Source organism: Melanaphis sacchari, unplaced genomic scaffold, assembly GCF_002803265.2.
Source record: "Melanaphis sacchari strain LSU unplaced genomic scaffold, SCAv2.0 Contig91_pilon_pilon, whole genome shotgun sequence".
NCBI classification, from domain to species: domain Eukaryota; kingdom Metazoa; phylum Arthropoda; class Insecta; order Hemiptera; family Aphididae; genus Melanaphis; species Melanaphis sacchari.
Genome location: NW_020271649.1, coordinates 29,847 through 51,977, shown reverse-complemented (window position 1 = coordinate 51,977; position 22,131 = coordinate 29,847). Strand labels below are relative to the sequence as shown.

Genomic DNA, 22,131 nt, shown 5'->3' with positions numbered 1-22,131 from the left:
AAGGTTTGAAATGAGGGGGTTGGTATGAGAAAAGAGTTTTGAGTGGAAACATATAACATATATGAAAATCAATTTAGTGAATTAAAAAAACAAATAGATTGTGATTCTAATGTTATCAAGCTATAAATATAACAATAATTATATAATAGACTGAATAACTTGTAATTATTTGACAAATATATTGATAATTGCAAATAAACTATTTTTCAGTAAGTTTAACTGAAAAAATTATTTTTACTTAGAGTAAATTTTAAGGATTATCCAATAATATACTAAAAGAGTGTAAGTATTAAAACTAAGATTAATATGAAAAAAATATAAAAAATAAAAATATATTTGTACAAACTTATATGTACTATAAAATAAAGTTTTCATAATTAACCCATACAATTGTTGTCAAAAATCTATAGATTTTTTTTACACATGAAAAACATTTGATAAATCTTTATATTTTCCAGTGAAAAAAAATACTTAAAATGCATTGATTTAATCTTTATAATTTTTTAATACCTATATATTATTTCGTTAACATTTATTTAAACAAATATGGTGGATGTGTTCATAAATTATAGATCTAAATTATTGCTTTTACAGCAAAGGTATTATTTTCTTAAAAATCTATAAATTAAATATAATAATTTATTTTTAGTATTATCTAAAATACGAAGCCATACATTTATGAAATTAATTAATTGATTTTGTTAATCAAAAAAAAAAAAAAGATAAAATTGTAAAATTCATTAGCTTATCTATTATAATATCATTAGTGTAAACAATTTTTCTCAGTATATATAAAGGTGTTTGTGAGCCGTTTAACTACTTCTTAATTCTTAGTTTCAAGGCGCAAGCGTTGACTATTTCCAAACAGGTAATTATTTTATATGGTGCTTATTTTATCAAACAAAATGAAAATATGTGAACAAACAGTATATTAATATTACCCAAACAGTAATAATGTTAATATACTAATAAAGTAACATTCTGTTATTTTAAATACTTCTAAATTTTTAAATTGTTTTAGTTTACCAAAGTTAAGATCTTCTTTAATTTACAAAAATGGCTTCTGAAGAAGGTAAGCATTTAGTCATAATTTTTATCATTCCTTGATTTGAAAAATTAAAAGTAATAGGACAAATCTTTTAACTTTATTGTAAGTAATATACAACTCATAGTTGATTTATATTTCTTTAATAATTTAGTAGTTCAGTTTCCTGATGATTTTTTGATTGGAACCGGATCTGCCGCATATCAAATAGAAGGAGGATGGGACTCAGATAGTAAGTTTTTGTTGTGGTACATTTAATATAAATATTAAATATTAAATACTCATAACAATAAAAATATTTAATATTTAATAGTACGTTATAATATAATTTAAAAAATGGTTTAAATTATTATGTATTATTTTCTTAAACGTTTTAAATCTTTAACATATATTTTTAAATAAATCAAAAAAAATCAAAAAATAAATTTATGATTTATAATAAATCAATATAGTTATAATATGAATATATATTTAGCCAATTATATTATTATATCTTAGTGAAATTTTTAAATTTAAATATGAAAAAAATTTAATTAAAAGTAAAAGTAATTATTATACTTATATTGTCATTATTTATTTGACAATGTATATAGATAATAAATTAGTAATAGTTTTAAGGATAATTTTTGTAAAGCAATACTTGAATTAAGATGTTTTAAATGTAAAATTAAAAGTAATCAAATAAAAAAAATAATAATTAAAACTTAGGTGTAGAAGTATAATGTTACTTAAAGTATACAACATAATTGAATATTTCTTGAATATTAAAAAATGTGATTGAATTTTAGTAAAGTGTTTCGTTAAATTGGTAAACTTTATCTAATTTTTTTAAAAATTAGATTATTATAAATAATATAATTTTCAAGATATTTAACTGTTATAAGTAGGTTTACTTCTTATTTAACAACCTTAACTGAATAAAACAAAAATGTGATACTTATAGCGAAAAACACGTTTAGTATATTATATTGTTTTAGAGAGTTATAATTTTCAAAATTGATTTTTTGTACTTGGCAACCGTTACAATGATCTATAACACATATATTTATATTGTTTTATTTTATAGATAAGTCTCCTAGTATATGGGATCAATATTTCCATAGTAAAAACATCATTGTCTCCAATCCATCAGTTGTTACGTTGGGACCCAAGAAAAAATGTTCTAATTTTCATAAAGGAACAGATATCCATAGTGAAGATCCATCTCGTGGTTTCTCAATTGTCAACGGAGATATTGCGTGTGATTCTTACAACAAACTCGATGAAGATATTATGAATTTGGTTGAACTTGGGGTATGTGCCTGCAAATTGTAAAACTAGTTGATCATTTTATAAGTTTAACTTGTTATAAAAACACGAACTATATTAACGAGAATTTTATATTTTTCAATATTACCTATACTCATAACTTATAATTGCAAAAAATCTAAGTTATTTTCTTTATTTTTTTTTTTTTTTAAATATGTTAAAATTTTGGAAGCAGGCTTGTGTGTTTTTTTAACTTATCTTAGATTTGTAAATTTATGATTAAACATACATAACAATAATCATTATATTTACGATAATTATTATTTTTATGACTTTATAGTCTATGAACTCATAAACTTAAATAAACGCAATTTTTAAATTATATTAAATCAGTTAACCAAAATATTTCAATTATTCAAACATAAAACCATATATTTGTAAAATAGTAGTTAATATGATTAATATAGTATACGTGTATTTTCTTAGTACACGATATTTTATTTATTTTTAGTATAATTTAGTAGTTTTTTTATTAATGAAAATAATTTTAATTATATTGTTTTAGGTTAATACATACCGATTTTCTATAAGTTGGCCAAGAGTTTTGCCATATGCCGATGACCGTAAAGTAAACGCTGCTGGAGTTGAATATTACCAATCTTTAATTCAAAATCTTTTGGATAACAATATTACACCAGTGGTAAAGTATTATAATTTAAAACTATTTTCCATTATATTTAAAATAGAAATACAAATGAGATACTTATTTAAATTAAATTCCTATATTGTACCAAACAAAGCAAAAACTAAAACAGCAATAAATATCAAATGATACTTACAATTTCTAACTATGACATATTTCTATCAAAATCTTTTAAAATTATTTCTTAATAACTGTGTACATTTATAAAAAAAATACAACTAAATAATAATTGTTCTGATAACTTATATGCAAATTAACAAAATATTATGTCAAAAGTACATATTAAACATTAATGTACAGAATAAAGTGAACATTTACATTTAAATAAATTTCATATTATTCCTATAGTTATTAATTTGTTTTCGATTAATCGAGTTTAATTGAACTTAACGTCATGTTTTAATTTTGGAATTATTTTTAATTTATTAAATTAAATTACATGAATTATTTTCCATTATGTTTTAAATACTGTTATAAAATGGATTTTTAAATGAGATGCTTGTTTACTAAATATTTAAATTAAATGCCTATATTGTACCAAACAAAGAAAAAATCAAAACAGCCATAAATATTTACAATTTATAACTATAATATATTTTTATCAAGTGTTTTTAAAATATTTTTTAATTACTGTGTACCAAAAACTAGGTAACAATGTACCACTGGGATCTACCGAACTGTCTTCAAGACCTTGGTGGTTGGTCGAATCCAAACATTATTGAATATTTTGTAAATTATGCAAGTTTTATTTTCAGAACATTTGGCTCACAAGTTAGTAACCATCAATGTTGTGTATACATTAGTGAGATTTAATTAAAAATTTAATGTATTATATAGGTCAAAATATGGACTACAATTAATGAACCCAGATTCGTAGCTTTGGCTTATGGTAATGAGAACATAGCGCCCAGTGTTGGTGAATCGTTCAACGGTATCGCTGATTACATGGCCATTCGCAATGTGTTGCTTGCCCACGCGGCAGCTTACAAGTTATACAAGAGCAAGTACTTCGCTGAACAGCAAGGTAAGTAAAAAGTCTTCTTCACCGTGGTGTATTAACATATTGTATCTCTGATACATTGTTTCAATTAATATATTTAGTGGCACCTACCTAATTATGTCTCTTATAGTCTATATTATATTATAATGTAACAATGCAAGTAACATTATCTGAATTTCAATAAAACGATAAAATATCGTTATTAATATGTATTTAATTAATTTTATTAGGTGAGATCAGTTTGTGTTTAGACACAATGGCGTATTTTCCAAAAAATCCAGATCTAGAGGATGACCTCATTGCTGTTAAAAAATCATACGATTTTAATGTACGATAAAATATTAAACATACTTAAACATAATCAATTTTTGGCATTTAATATTAGTGTAATATATGAAAATATTTTATTTTCAGATTGGGATATTCACTCAACCATTGAAAAACGGCACATTCCCACAATCAGTGTTAGATGGTATCGCTACAACCGATGAATATGAAAATATATCTTTAAAGCGTATCGTTGAATTCAACGAAAAAGAAAAAGAAATTCTCATAGGTGATATACAATATTTTCTAATAAATATGGTTATCGTTACACGTATCACAATGTATACAATTTGGTTAAATTTTTATTTTTTTTATTACTATTCATACTAGAAATATTTTTTTTCTTGTATAAATTCAAGTATTAACATTCTATGTATTGTATTATTGTGTTTATTAAATCACAACGAACAAGAAACACTTAATATTACCAATAAATAATACAAATTTAGTAACAAGTACTTTTATATTTCTATTAATGTCAGTATGTAGTTTTATGATTTTTAATTTTTAATTTATTTAATTAAATAAATTTTATAACAGAATGTCGAAAATTTGAATATTTTGGAACCAAAATCACAAAGCATATTATTTATTTCAGGATCATATGATTTCATTGCCTTCAATTATTATGAATCATTCTTAGTAACAACAATGACTGAAAAAGATTACTTAAATGAGACATACTTACTAAATAGAGACTTGGGAGTAGTATCTACTCCGAATTCAAACAATATGGAAGATGTAATATTTCATTAAGTTTTGTGTCTGTTCATTTCAATATATTGAAATTGCATTTAAATTTTTAGAGCTTCAGAGGATTTACTGATGTGATAAATTGGTTTGTGGAACACTTAGACAATCCAAAACTGTTTGTTGCTGAAAATGGTATTTTTGAGAAACCAAATGAAGATGAAAGTGAAAAAAAAATTAAATATCATCACGTAAGTTGTACAGCAGCACTCTTCTTAGACCGATATCTATTACATTATATTCTATATTAATGATAATGAACATAACTAAATAATAATAATTATATGGTGCTATTTAATTAATAATGCATTATGTTTTAATTATTGAACAGGGCATTTTGACGGAACTCTACAAAGCCTTAAAGAAAGGTGTTGCTATTAAAGGGTATTGTGTTTGGTCGTTTATGGATTCATTGGAATGGACAAGTGGATATTTTGTGTAAATCTATTTTTCACAAAATTATATGATATTTTATTTGTTTTTTTTTAACATATACTTTATTTTATTTTGTTTTTATAGTAAATTGTTTGGTATATATGCAGTGGACTTTAATCATCCGAACAGACCTCGTGCCAAGAAGTCATCATTTGAGTTCTTCCAAACACTTTTCAAAACAAAAACCTTACCATCTATCAAATCTAATTAATACTCGTAATATCTCAATGAAAAATGGGTTTTTTTTAAAGGGTTTAAATAATTTTCAACACTTACATATTTTTAAATTAAGTAATAAACTATCAATGTAGTTAAATAATTATTATCATACACATAAAAATATAAAATATAATTATGTGTTTTTTATTACTTATTATATTTTATTAATTACTTAGCTATATTAAATTGGTAAATTGGTTCAATATGATATTTTATTTAGAAATTTTTCGTAAACATCAATAAATACAAAATATTTACTGGTTAAATTTATTATAATTCTATAGTTTTATAAAATTTAATTAAATAATATGGTCCAATTATAATTGTGATTTTTTTCAAATTATATCTGTGTAAATAAAATGTTTTATTTTTCCCGGCCTTAAAAATATTAAACTTACTAATATTATTTTAAAAATATAACATTATTATTTTTTTTTTATTAGGGCATTTGTTTGCTTACCTACGATTAAATCAATAAAATGTTATTTGTGATTAATTTAAAATGAGAATTGTTTTTATCTTTGTTTAGTCAATGTATCTTTTTAAATGAAATGACTGACAACATTAAGTGTATAAACAAAATGTCATTTACTGTTCGCTATATATGCTTTGACCTTAATTTGTACTTTTTAGTAAACGAATCTGATTTAAATGTTATTATTGTAGTTTAGAATAAGAATATTGAAGATTAATAGTTGAAATGGCCAATTTAAGAGTCCCAGGGACGCAAGGCAGCTACTAAAGAAGGGACCTTTTTAAAAATATATTAATAAAAACCTCTTTTAATTTTTATATATTCAATATACTTAATAAAAAATTAGTATACATATACCATTATCATAATTAAAAAATAAATACATATATGTGTATGCAAAAGGACAGATTTATGAAAACAATTGACAAGTTTTAACAATACAGTATACTTATTACTTAATATAATTTTTAAATGACAAAATTACATTTTTATACTATAAACTTTTTTTTTCTTCGAAAGAATGTATGACTTCATTGTAGTCTACTAATTGCATTATTTCTGATTAAAAATAATAAATTTAATCAAATGGAAAAAAAAATAATCACTCATAAACATTATAAAATGTATAAAATACAGTTCCGATACATATTATCATTTTATACATCCATAAAAATATAGTGTGACGTAATATTGATTTCAAAGCTACTACCTGCTTCATGATAATATTATTATAAGCATGTTTCTATCTAATCCCTAAACAATAAATAAATAAATAATACTCTTATATACGAAATATTAATTCTCCATTTTAATCGATTTTGTGCAAAATTTTTTCGTTGTTTTGGTATTTGGCTGGCAGTCTGGGCCTCGGGAAGGTAAGGACCCCTAGGCAGATGCCTTGTTTTCCTATGTGGAAGTTCGACACTTACTAACTATGTATATAATGTTTTACTAAATTCTAAAAATTCTTACTTAACACCGTATAAAATTAAGCAATACTACAAAAAAAAATTCGTAAATAATTAAATTACTAAACTAAGTTGCAATTTGCAACAATGTATAGTGTATACATAATATTAAAGAAATAAGTATAACTAACAATTTTAAAATGTTAAAAGTTGAGAAATATTTATAAATAATAAAAAAATTAAAACAGTGTTTAAAAATATTTCTTTTAAAATTCATACTAAAAACGTTATGCATCTATATATATATAATATCATTACACCAGGCAAACGTTTACGGTAAATTGTTAAAAACGTTTCAAGTACAGCTAGATAATATTATCTTTATAATAGGCATAAAAACTAAATTAAATAGATAAATATATATGGTGAACTTAGTGGTTAATTATGAAAGTAGTTCTTAATTATATCAAATGTAACTGGTACTTGGATAGTTGGACAAGCGACCACTTATGAGCTATAGAAAATTATCATTCCTATATACCGTTTTCCAGCTAAAAAAATAAATATTATGTGCTGAGAAAATTAATTATTAGTTAGCTTTCCCGAATACACGAAAAATCTGATCTGAACAAACATTCAAATAATTTATTCTTGTTTACATTGCATACTATTCGTATTCAAACAGTTTATCACTATAATAATATTATAATCAAATGGCTGATTCGTGGATAAAACTATAATTATCAAATATTCTATTAATTGCTTAAAAAAAAAAAAAAAACTAATGAAAAAAAAAATCAAAATATTAAAATGCAGTTTCAAATTTTACTTAAGTCATAAAATATTACGAACAATAATTATATAATATAAAATCAATAGTAAATTGAATCATATTTTTTCATTATAGTTTGATATTTTCAGAAAACTCCATAAAACACTAAATTATATTTAGTTTGTATTAATACCAAATTTTAAAATAAGATAATTGAAGACAATATACAAACATTTAAATGACATTACAAAAAAAAAATATATATATATAATCTACATATTTAAGCTTAGAGCTAAGTAAACAACCACACTAATCAATGTAAACATAATTATAAAATATAATTTTAAGCTAATTACCTAGATGTTGAAGCTTTTATACCTAAAATATATATTTATATACGTATATATATATATAACTATTAATACCAGAAATCTATTATATAGTCAATCTAAAAACTAATTTAATTAGAGTTGGAAATAACGAAATAACATATATTAAATAGTTTTAAATATCACTGAAGGATTTAACACATTTTAATAAATTAATTCGTTCGACAAAAAAAATGCCAAATTACTTTGTGCATCTGTAATCAATAGGTAAATTGTACAAAAATTATTCCTGTTTTATAAAATTGTTTTAAATAAGTTACTGTATAATATCTATAACGAGTCCTTTCAATATTATAACACGTCAAAAATGCAAGGTGAAGTTTTACGGATGATAAATTGATTTGGATTAACGAAAGATTACACATTTATACATGATTCTATGAAATCGAGATTGACGAAACCATTAATTACATAAGGTACCATAGGTTTACCTAGTTAACTGGTTAGTAACAATAAAAAATCAATTGAAAAAATAATCCTAGTAATGTTAGAATTGTTAAATGTTAGTGTTCTTTTTTTTTTTTTTTTTTTTAATAATCAGATAATTAAATAAATAAGCTGTCAGTTGAACATCAAACAAGTCAGATGTGACTCTGCAAAAATGTTTTTACTGCAGCGGCGTCGAATTGTTTTTATAGCAGCACTTAAACATTGAATTTTGTTCAAACTAAAGACACCGCCATCAGGCAATAATTGAAAACATACAACAGATATTAGAGTAGCAATGATTACTTAATTTGAACTACAATGATGTCCATTGACGCGAAGCTATAAGTTGATAAATGAGTAAGAGAATCGAATGTAAGTTCGCAAACAACATTGCGATAAATAAAAACTGATTGTAATGATTGTACGACTATTATAGTGTATACGATTTGACGAAACTCGTCGTGATGGAATAGTTGAGACTAAAAAAAAAAAAAAAAAACACGAGAATACAGCTCTACAAATACCCAAAAGTAGAGATAAATAAATAAAGAACTAAAAGAAAAGTTGTAAACAGTAAAAAAAATTTAATTTCACTACTATACTGATGATGCAATCTCGAGAAATTTAAGTACGCAGTTTTAACGATCAAACACTTGGAACAAAATTTACATAATTACAGCTATAATATAAGACTGTGTAGGTACTGATGACTGATGGCTAAAACATATAATACGCACTGAAATAAATAAATTTGTAAATGTTTAAATTAATGATTTCATGATATTGTATACAATTATTGTGTTTGAAACTACTTAGATAATAATTCATGATAAATCTGATAAATCGTGTGTGTAAGTTTTCAATGGCAGGTCGGAGTTGCATCCCCACTAGTAATTTAATATCATTCTTATAACAATTATGTAGTTATTAAAGGCTCATAAGCGACGCTAATTAATAATTATTGCTTTATTGTTTAGATCTTTAATAGTGAAATTCAAAAGTATATAATATTATACCAATTATTTAAATTTCCGGTAAGATTTTTAAAAGCTGATCATTGTATAAAATATATTATAATACTCATATATTATGTGTCTAGCGTTGAAAATCGTAGTAATAGTTTTTAAATAATTGCATTGGAGTACAAAAAAAAATATATGCGGGATTTAAAGGCTTATATTAGATAAAAGACGTTGAATAAGATTATTTTTTCAAATCTAAGTCATGACTCGACATGTCTGTAGACTTTCCTTAAAATATCTCTAAAAACAAATAAACTAGACATTTAGATGCGGTTATAAAAAAAAATATTGTAGTAGTCATAAATTAAATAGCGTCATAACTGATTATGATTATAAATCAGTCCCGAGGTCATATCATATAAATTACTTATTCAATAATAATAGGCAATTGTGGACTGTCTATGATCTGAAATATACCATCACCAAGTAAAATATAGGTAAGGTAATATTTAAGATTACCATGTACGTAGTACAAGAAGCTGCCATTTTAATTACGGCACAGGATTAAAAATCAAAAATATATATATATTTTGTGATTTTGGGGTAATAATAAATAAACATTCAGAAAATATATTTTGGATAAATAATTGTCGGAATATCGGTACAATCCATGGAATTTATGATAAATAAATTAAAAACGTGGAATACTGGTACTCTTCAAAGTTTGATTTTCAAGAGCCCTACATTATTTACTATGTTAATATAATTTCAAATAAATCGTCATTTGAATATGTTTAAAACAAATAAACGAAAAATAATTACGTACCAATCAAAAACAAAACAAAATATAAATATTATGTGAAAAATAGCTGCATGATAAACGATATGTACCTATACAATAAATATGTTTAGCTTATGGACAATAATAACTCTATCATAAATTTCGTTATTTTTTTTTTTAAATGCAAATCCGCTTTATTAAATACTTTTCGTTTTTGGTAAGGCGTCCTTTCCACTTTAATAGCATTTTAGCATCTATACGCTTATTTTACTTGTTTACCAGTTTATATATATATATTTTTTTGTTATTTATGTTATAAAATGTTCACACTTCCTCGTACATAGTAAATTATATAGATTTTAATAAATGTAATATATTATTTTACAATATTTCATTTGTGGGTAATGTGATGAATGCTGAGTGATGGTGAAATGAACTGGTAGTTGGTCAGCGGTTATTATGGGTTGGTCCCTAGTATGCGGACACAACGGACATAGCTTGGTTCGAGACTTTTACAAGAGAAGAATAACTTGCTTTCGTTGTACTTAAATATGGTTAACCGTAAAGGTTGACGTCAAGCTTGACAAGCTATCTATAAATCTCACAAAGTAATTCGTGTAGATCACAGATCTCCAACACCATTTTCCATTTCGCTATTATAATCGATACAAAAAAATTATATGTAATTATGTGTAGCATATCTGCGAGAATTTTAAACACAAAAGATAGTTTATAACAATCAAAATTAAAAATTAAAATATTAATTATTATTACTTTGATGTCATAACAAATTTATAATTTCTATATTAACTTTAACCATACTTCGTGAGTCTGAAAACTATTGCGAGGGTTAATAAAATAAAATTATACCATTTTGTGTTATTATATTGATAACTGAAGCAAATAATCATGATTAAGTTAAGTCTAAAGGAAATACGCTTAAAAATCAGACATCGATCGTTTTAATATGAAATATAATTCACATCTTTAGCAAACGTTTTCTTTCATTAGGTAACTTATTAATTATTTATTAAAAGCTTCATATTTATCCCCCCTTCACTATATGTTATAAGTATTAGGTTCAGATATTAGGTTTGTTGTTTTTAAAAAATCAATAAGTATAAAATAGTTCAATAAAATAGTTTAACAGAAAATATATGTTTTATTATTAACTTAAAGGTTATTTATTATATTATTTATTTTTTTGTTTTCAATCTATTATTTTAGCTTCACGATATACAATCTAGATTCAACTTTCCACTTTCCTCGAAGTTGAATATCGGATAATATTTCGACTGTCTTCGTAAATAAAAAATAACATTACATATCATTATTCCACTTTAAATCTAATTTAACAAATTTTGTTTGTTAAATATTTAAATTAAGACGGAGAAGTTTGTGGGGCATGGACGTCTTCTAAATCTGATGAAAACAAGAATATTTTGCCCAAAAAGAAATGATAATGGCAGCTACGAAATAAGATCAAACAGAAAACTTATGGCTCTATTAAACGAATCAAATATAGTGGCCATACTCAATTGCCAGAGAATAAGGTGAGCGGATATGACTAACTTATATCGTCACAAAATGGAAACCTATAAAAGTTGAACGAGGGCAAGGCCTAGACAACGATGGGAGGACTGAGCCAAGGAAAACCACAGATTGTTAATCGGAGAAGAACTGGCAGTACATAGAGAAATATGGAGTATAGTTATATAGAGTAATAAACCTAAATAACCTAGAATAAGCAAAATAATAATAGTAAATAATATTACGTATATACTGATTAATAATTCAATGTATAGATCATAAGCGTAAAACTTTTATATCAGTAATATAGTTTTAGATCATAGATATTAAGTAATTTCTCTTATTATAAGTGGTACTTAACAACTTTTTTTTTTTGTTTTTACATAGGTACTTTTAATGGTTATATTATGATATCTATAAGTAGTCCGTTATCATTTCCCGTCATATTTTTCTACAGTAAATCAATTATTTACGAAAATATTCATTATTATAAAATTATAAAATTTCGTGTCTGTAAAACTTCAACTTTAGTTAAATTATTATGATTTCGCAGTTATTCAATTTATCATGAATCCCAGAATTATCGATTTGTCACAATATATATTAAATTATTTGAATAATAGCTATGCTAAAAATCATAACTGATAATCTATTGTATTTTAAATATTGACAATCGATGTATGTACCTTTATAATTTATATATTATTAAAAATAAAATAATTTAACATTAACATTTAGAGAGATAGATTTATTGATAATACCAATACTGTTGATAATAAGCAATACAAAATGTAAAAAAAATATCACAGCTTTAATAGCAATGTTCTACTTAAATACTATAATCTTAATTGACAGATTAATATACGAAGATTGTATTAAATTTTATTTAATTTTTTTATTAATTTTATTAATTATATATTAAAACTTGATTACACGTCAATTATTTTACTGTAACGATTTGTTCCAAAAAACGTATTTGAATACCGACTAAATAAAATATTATTAATGTTTCATCTGATGTATTTCGACTGTATAAAGTATACATTTTTAGCCATATGAATAAAAATATAAAATAAATATAACTATAAACTATATCATATACCTGATATTTGATGGGCCTTTATTTAACTAATATATTTTTAAACGATTGTTAATACATAAACTATTACCCAATATTTCAAATAATACGCTTCATGTAAGAATAATAAGCACTATGTAAAATTAATGGAATTAATAAATTGTAATGTAAAATAGAAAATCGAATTGTAGATATATTATATTATTATGATAACATAATTTTATGAGGTTTATCTATTATTATAAATGTTTCTCTATTTTAATTTAATATTAAAAATCGAATACCTACTTCCAATTTGGCTATTATGTTGTAAAGTTCGTGAAAAATCATTTTCGATATTGGTACTATTATAAATATAAATAGTAATATTTTTATATCCCGTGTTTCTTGCATACCCCTAATCAGTTCTCACAACTTTATAACTATGTAATCATCTATTTAAAATTCAAAAAGTTGAAATTTTTCCAAATATTTAAAAAAAACTGCAAGTAAAAATGGAATAAAATTTTAGTTCAAGTTACGATTTGCTTGCTAAACGAGTAATACGTATATTTTTTGTTTTTGGGTCAGTTGTCAGTACATAAGTATCGTGTTATTCACAGTTATTTAAATATCATTAAAAATGCTTATTATGCTGACAGAAAATTGATAAGTATTACAGAATAAAATTGAGTATGCCATATGTGCTATGACATACTGGTGATGTCTACAGTCGTGCGCCATGCATTGCAATAATTGCGTTGACTTACGCAGAAATGCGTTAAGTAATAACTGAGTTAATGCAAATTAATCAACAAGTCTGTTAAAAAATGGTCAAAAACAATTACAACTTATAAAAGAATGAATTGTAATTGGAAGCTAAATTATTTCATTTAAAACTATATTTCTAATGCGTCAGTATCAAATGCTAAAACCTTAGCTGCAATAGGTACATAAAAAACAATAAAAATCCAATTATCTCTGATACTCACAAAATATATAAGCCTCCGCTAACAACTATCAAAGATGTGAAGCACTTAAATCAATTAAAACAATTAATAAAGTGTAAAAAACAAACACGATATGAACAGAAATTTAAAGTTTTATCAAATAAAGAGAAAATTTTAAAACCAAACGAAAATCATTACAGAAACATGGTAAAAATAATAGAAGAAAATAATATTGAATACCATTTGATATTTAAAAGTGGAAAACAATTTCAAGTCATATCAAGAAGTATAAATCATAACTAAAACCTAGGAGTAGTAAAAAATGAATTATATGACTAGATTCATAAAGTAATCAAATAACTAATATATAGATTAAGTAAAAATTTTACCCTAAAATCAAAAATAGTGAATGGACGCATAGAGGACTGCCGTTATTCTTCGTAGATTTATAATCAAAAGAGAAGAATAGGGTAACATATACCACATACCATAATGCTATCAGATAATAAAAATTTTAACTTCCACATAAAAAATAGAAGTACCGCAGTGTAAAAACTGCCAAACGATTGGCACACACAAAATTACTCTAACTTAAACTTAACCCTAACCTAACCTAACCTTTCGGCCGTAAGTGTTAAGTGTAACGAAGGTCATTGAACTATAGACTTATCTAAACCTAAGAAGACAAAAGCTTAATATGACTATTGTAGCAAAAATCACACAGCCAACTGAAAAGAGTTATATTCAAAGCCAATCAAAAGTAGTTTATGACTTAATAACGAAAATTATTTCAACGAGTTAAGTATATTAAAAATTGTAAGTGGTGGGTGGAAAAATAAAGAACATCCAAAGCTAAAATGTTTAATATAAAAATAAGCTTTAATTATTGAAGATCTTGATAAAAAATAAAAATTAAATATACAGAAAAAATTTCATAGAAAAGGTTGATGATTTTTATAGAATTTTTTTTTATCTTATGAAAAAAAAACTGATTCGTAATTTTGAACTGTTCAACATTTTTCGTTGGATTCAAATATTAGATATTCCTACTGGAGCAGCCGTTCGAGAAAATGAAAAATTCAAACTTGGTTGAAATGTAGATGAGGATAAGTTGTTTGATGAATAGCTCAAGTAATACAATTTAAAGTTGTTAAGTGGAATAATTGTTCAAAAAAAGTGATAGAAAAACGGTGTGAAGTGTTTAAAACACGAGAAACAAATAGAATTTTTGTTAGTAATTTTTTAAAAATTATTAAATAATTATTTTGAATAATCGGGACAAATTTATCTGTAGAAAGAATATTTTCAAAAACAAATGAATTGTGGGCAGATGATAAAAACATCTTTGCTGTTCTTCTAAATAGCGTCATTTAAGAATATAACTTCTTTGCAATTTTATAAATTTTAGAAAAATACGAAAAAAAGTGAGAGATGTACAAAAAAGGTTTTCGAATTCACAAATAATGAAAATAACTGATGGTATAATTATCTTGATTCTTGTTAAAAAAAAAAAAAAAAAAATAGAATAAAAAATAAAAAATGAACAGTGTTAGTGTGTAACTATTATTTTTTTTAATAATATAAAGTTAATTTTTCTAATTATTTAAAAAATTATATTAGTTTCAATAAAATATTACGTTGTTTTAAAATAATAAAAAAAATATATCTCTAAACATTTTAATACTTTTATAATTTAGGTTAGGTAATTTAACTTAAAATGGATGAAGTAATAAGAACACAACGTTTGTAATATGACATAGATTTGGACTTATACACTCTACAGTTGTGCGCACATGTGTAAATGTATATGAGGAGGTTTTTTTTTTAACTTTTCAAAACTAAGTTCACAGACATACATGACATATAAAGCTGGATCAATACATCAATTCAACAATTCGATAACTCTCAAAATAATATATAAGGTGTCTCAAACGTCAAAGATCATAATATTATGACTTAGTATAAAATATTATATTGGAATAAGACCGAGAATCCACTCTGGAAGAAATAACCTAAACGTGTTTTGTGTGCTATATTATATCATTAAAAATATTTAATTATGTGATATTTATTTTATGTACGCTTTTTAAATGTACGTATTGAAAAAGATTACTTGCTTTATTATAACTTATCGTTATAATAAAAAGCTTTCAGTTGGTTTAAATAAAAAAAACAACGAAAAAATGTTTGAGTTTAAGCATATAATTAAGTATAGATGCAATTTAACTCATCGCTAAATAAAATCAAAATAGATGAATATCATCCGATGTTATAGTCTGTTTTAAATATTTACCTATATAATAATATCATAATTGTTCGTTATGGTTAGTCCAAAAATAAGTAGCTAATTAAAACTATTACCGATGTTGCAGTTGTAATATATTATTAAATACCTATTAATTAAAAAAATCTATGTTTTGATATAATTTAATTTTTTATTTAGATGTATTACTATAACAAAACTTTATAACTATGAATATATACTTTCAATGCATAAACAAAAGTAAATTTAATTCTTTATTTTTTTAAAGTATAAGAAAGTCAATTCAAAATTCAAACACAAGTTATTTATGAATTTTTAAAACTTAAAAATTCGTTATCCCTAATTTACTATTATTTGATGAATTGAAAAATAAAAATAAAACGTGATTCTGATGTCATTGAGTTATAGATATATCAATAATTTTAAAGTAGACTTAATAACTTTTAATTATTGGACAAGTATGTTGATAATTTCAAACAAATACTGATTTTTAGTAATTACACATGGAAACTTCTTTTAGCTGGAGGTGAATTATAAAAACTATCTAGTTTATTAAAAAAATGTAAGCATTAAAACTATGATATTAATATGTGTGAATTAAAAAAAAATTATTTGAAAAAAAATTACAACAAAATGTACTTTTCATAATGTCATAATTGTTTTAAAATTCTATTAGCTTCTTTTTTACGTAAAAATCATTTTTAACTCTTATTTTTTTCTATTAAACAGGATTTTAAAATATATCAACCTAATCTTTATGATTTTTATAACGCCTTTTTATTTCGTAAACATTTAAAAAAAAAAAAAAATTATAGTGTATTTTGTATGTATGTATATATATATATATTATACACTTGAATTATTGATTTTATAGCAGATGTATAAAAAAATAAAATAATAAATACCTATATTACTTTTCTGATAATCTATAAATTAAAAAAAAAAACATATTTCTTTTATTTGTTTTGGATATTATCTTAAGTATGGGGTTTTATACTTTAAAATGTGTAAGTTACTTTCAGTGATAAAAAACAAAAAAAAAAACAATAAAATCATAAAATTAAACAAATAAAAGCTAGCTTATCTATTATAATATCATTAATAATAATAATTTTGTTCAGTATATATAAAGGTGCTTATGAGCCGTTTAACTACTTCATAGTGTCAAGTTGTGAAGTTAACTATTTTCAAACAGGTAATGGTGCATAATTTATCAAAAAAAATAAAAAAATGTGAAAAAATAGGATATTAATGTTAATATGCTAATAAAGTAACATTATATAATTTTAAATAATTTTAAATCTTTAAATTGTTTTAGTTTACCAAAGTTAAAATCTTCTTCAATCTAAAAAATGGCTTCTGAAGAATGTAAGTATTTAGCTATTGTTTTTATCATATCTTGATTTGAAATTTAAAAGTAATAGCAAAAATCTTTAACCTTAATACCTATATGTAATATAAATCTCATAATTAACTCATATTTCTTTAATATTCTTGTAGTTAAGTTTTCTGAAGAGTTTTTAATTGGAACCGGATCTAGTGCATATCAAATTGAAGGCGCATGGCAAGCAGATGGTAAGTCTTTGTTGTGGTACATTTAATTTAGACACTTAGTATTGTCACTACACTTAGTGTACAAATAATAAATAAGTAAGCAGTTCTAAGACTTATGTTTGTAAAGCAATATTTTAATTATAATGGTTTAGATGTTAAATTAAAAGTAATCAAATAAAAAATAAATAATAGTAATTAAAGTGTACAAGTATAATGTTATATTTAAAGTATACATTATTTTTAGGAATAATAGCTTTGAGTATTAGCAATGTTTTATATTACGTTGATAAACTTAATAATTAAATCAATGTTTTTTTTTGATTAATTTAATTAATATATAATATAATTTTTAAAATAGTTAACTGTTTTAAGTAGGCTTACTTTTTTTTAACAACCAAAATTGAACAAAAAAAAAAAAAAAAAAATATGTTTTTAAAACTAATAACACTTTTAATATATTACACTATTTGAAAGAGTTATTACTCACCAAATTAATTTTGGTACTCTGCAACCGTTACAATGGTCTTATATGGTTTATAATAAAACTATAATACATAAATTTATATTATTTAATATTACAGATAAAAGTCCTAGTATTTGGGATCATTATTTCCATAATAAAAAAATCTTACCCAAGAATGCAATACTTAAATTAACGGAAGAAAAGGAAAAATTTAACGATTTTCACAAAGGCATAGTAATTGATCAAATAGATCTCTCCGATCCTTCCCAATTTCTCAATGGAGATATTGCTTGTGATTCTTATAACAAACTTGAAGAAGATATTAAAAACTTGGTTGATCTTAAAGTATGTACCTACAAACTTTAGAGCTAATTAATAATTTTAAAAATTGTCCTTGTTATAAAAACACGAACTATATTAATGAGTATTTTAATTTTTTAAATATCCTAATAAGTGCAAAATATTTAAGTTATTTTCTTTATTTTTTTTACATACCTTAAAAACCTCAGGAGTTGGTTTGATGTTTTATTTTTTAACTTATCTGACCTTATTAAAACTATAGTTATACTTAAATAAAATTATGATTTTTTTTTGGATAGTTATCATTTTCATGTCTTTATACTCTATAAATTCAAAAACTTAAACGAATATAAATTTTCAATTATATTAAATCAGTTAACCAAAATATTTCAAATATTCAAACATTAAAACTTATATTTGTAAAATAGTTGTTAATATGATTAATATAGTATACGTGTGTTTTTTTAGTATACGACATTTTATTTATTTTTAATAAAATTTAGTAGTTCTTTTATTAATGAAAATAATGTTAATTATATTGTTTTAGGTTAATACATACCGATTTTCTATAAGTTGGCCAAGAGTTTTGCCAAATGGCGATGACCGTAAAGTAAACGATGCTGGAGTTAAATATTACCAATCTTTAATTCAAAATCTTTTGGATAACAATATTAAACCAGTGGTAAAGTATTATAATTTAAAACTGTTTTCCATTATATTTAAAATAGAAATACAAATGAGATACTTATTTAAATTAAATTCCTATATTGTACCAAACAAAGCAAAAACTAAAACAGCAATAAATATCAAATGATACTTACAATTTCTAACTATGCATATTTCTATCAAAATCTTTTAAAATTATTTCTTAATAACTGTGTATATTTATAAAAGAAATACAACTAAATAATAATTGTTCTGATAACTTATATGCAAATTAACAAAATATTATGTCAAAAGTACATATTAAACATTAATGTACAGAATAAAGTGAACATTTACATTTAAATAAATTTCATATTATTCTTATAGTTATTAATTTGTTTTCGATTAATCGAGTTTAATTGAACTTAACGTCATGTTTTAATTTTGGAATTATTTTTAATTTATTAAATTACATGAATTATTTTCCATTATGTTTTAAATACTGTTATAAAATGGATTTTTAAATGAGATGCTTGTTTACTAAATATTTAAATTAAATGCCTATATTGTACCAAACAAAGTAAAAATCAAAACAGCCATAAATATTTACAATTTATAACTATAATATATTTTTATCAAGTATTTTTAAAATATTTCTTAATTACTGTGTACCAAAAACTAGGTAACAATGTACCACTGGGATCTACCGAACTGTCTTCAAGACCTTGGTGGATGGGCGAATCCAAATATTATTGAATACTTTGTAAATTATGCATGTTTTCTTTTCAAAACATTTGGCTCACAAGTCAGTAACCATCAATGTTGTGTATACATAAGTGAGATTTTTATGAAAAAAATTTAATGTATTATATAGGTCAAAATATGGACTACAATTAATGAACCAAGATTAGTAGCTCACGCTTACGGTAGTGAGAACATGGCACCCAGTGTTGGTGAATTGTTTAACGGTATCGCCGACTACATGGTCGTTCGCAATTTGTTGCTTGCCCACGGATCGGTTTACAAGAAGTACAAGGTAGAATACTACCCTCAACAGCAGGGTAAGTAAAAAGTCTTCTTCACTGTAGTGAATTAATAGCCGTATCTATGATACATAATTTAAATTGATATATTTAGTGGTACCTACCTACTATCTGTGTTTTATAGTCTATATTATATTTGTATTGTAACAAACATATTTTAATGTAACAATGCAAGTAACTTTAACTGCATTTTAAGAAAACAATAAAATATCAATATTAATTTGTGTATTTGTTTTTATTAGGGGAAATTAGTAGTTTGTGTTTTGATACAGCGTGGTATTTCCCAGAAACGAATACAGATGAGGACAAAAAAGCCGCTAAAAGAGCAAGGGATTTTGATGTACGAGTATAATAAAATATTGAACATATTGATATATAATCCATTTTTGGTATTAAATAATAGTTCAATACATTAAAATATTTTATTTGCAGCTTGGGATGTTTATTCAACCATTGATTGACGGCACATTTCCACAAGCAGTGATAGATGGTATCAACAATACCAACAACACAGAAAATATAAAGTTCAAGCGTTTCATTGAATTTAGCGAGAAAGAAAAAGAAATTGTTAAAAGTAATATACAATATTTTCTAATAAATACGGTTATCGCTACACGTATCATAATGTGTACAATTTTGTTGTATTATTATTTTTTATTACAATTCATCCTAGAAATAATATTTTTCTTGTATGAGTTCAAGTATTAACATTCTATGTGTTATATTATTATGTTTATTAAATCACAATGAACAAGAAACACTTAATATTACCAATATAATATTATACAAATTATTTAGTAACAAGTATTTTTCTATTTTTCTTAATATCAGTATGCTGTTTTTATATTTTTAATTTATTTAATTGAATACATTTCATAAAGAAATGTTAGAAATTTGAATATTTTGAAACCGCAATTACAAACGTATATTATCTATTTCAGATACATATGATTTCATTGCTTTCAATTATTATGATTCGCAAATAATAAGAGCAATGACTGATGATGAATACAAAAATGAGAACTATTTAGTAAATAAAGATATGAGAGTAAAATCAAACAGGAAATCAGAAAAAAATAAGGAAAATGTAATATTATTATATTAACTTTTGTGTCAGTTCATTTTAATGTTTTGAAATTGAATTTGAATTTCTAGACCTTCAAAGGATTTACGGCAGTGGTAAAATGGCTTAATGAAAAATTCAAAAAAAAGGAGCTGTTTGTTGCTGAAAATGGTTTTTCTGAGGAACCAAAAATAGATCAAAGTGATAAAAAAATTGAATATCATCGTGTAAGTAGCACTTTTCTGAGACCATTATGGATTATATTAATAAACATACCCAATATTATGTAATACCGTCTATTTAATAACAAATTGTTTTAATTAATAATTAGGGCATTTTGACGGAAATTAAAAACGCCATAGGTAGTGGTATTGTTTTTAAAGGGTATTGTGTATGGTCATTTATGGATTCATTAGAATGGACAAGAGGATATGCTAGGTAAATCTATTTTTAAATACTATACTTTATTTTATATAATTCTTTTTACACTTATTTAATTATATTTTGTTTTTATAGTGTAATGTTTGGTATTTATGCAGTGGACTTTGAAAGTGATAACAGACCTCGTACCAAGAAGTCATCATTTGAGTTCTTCCAAACACTTTTCGGAACAAAAACCATACCATCTATCAAACCTGTCACTTTGAAAAAATAGTTAATTTTATAGGGCTTTATATTTTATAGTTGACACTTATTCAATATGTTTAAATTTAGATATAAATAATTACTGCAGTTGAACAAATAACAAGATATTAGTAAAACTATAAAGTAAAAATGTAGCTGTAAACTATAATCAATAATAAAAAAAAATATATTAAAA

At 23.5% G+C, this 22,131-nt stretch overlaps 2 protein-coding genes across 2 annotated transcripts; both read left to right on the top strand.

Moving 5' to 3' along the window:
- The first annotated feature begins 1,021 nt into the window (after positions 1–1,021).
- On the top strand, positions 1,022–5,821 carry LOC112602821 (lactase-phlorizin hydrolase-like). The gene is made up of 12 exons (XM_025351143.1): positions 1,022–1,072; positions 1,200–1,277; positions 2,112–2,338; positions 2,859–2,993; positions 3,645–3,767; positions 3,834–4,020; positions 4,227–4,324; positions 4,411–4,552; positions 4,922–5,064; positions 5,130–5,264; positions 5,405–5,511; positions 5,593–5,821. Exons 1-12 carry the CDS (start codon positions 1,057–1,059, stop codon positions 5,717–5,719), a joined length of 1,518 nt encoding a protein of 505 aa, XP_025206928.1. The 5' UTR covers positions 1,022–1,056; the 3' UTR covers positions 5,720–5,821.
- An 11,558-nt stretch (positions 5,822–17,379) lies between these two features.
- On the top strand, positions 17,380–22,131 carry LOC112602820 (myrosinase 1-like). The gene is made up of 13 exons (XM_025351142.1): positions 17,380–17,438; positions 17,562–17,611; positions 17,744–17,818; positions 18,379–18,605; positions 19,108–19,242; positions 19,888–20,010; positions 20,080–20,266; positions 20,491–20,588; positions 20,681–20,822; positions 21,190–21,335; positions 21,404–21,538; positions 21,643–21,749; positions 21,828–22,131. The coding sequence occupies exons 2-13, from the start codon at positions 17,596–17,598 to the stop codon at positions 21,964–21,966; spliced, it is 1,530 nt and encodes a 509-aa protein (XP_025206927.1). The 5' UTR covers positions 17,380–17,438; positions 17,562–17,595; the 3' UTR covers positions 21,967–22,131.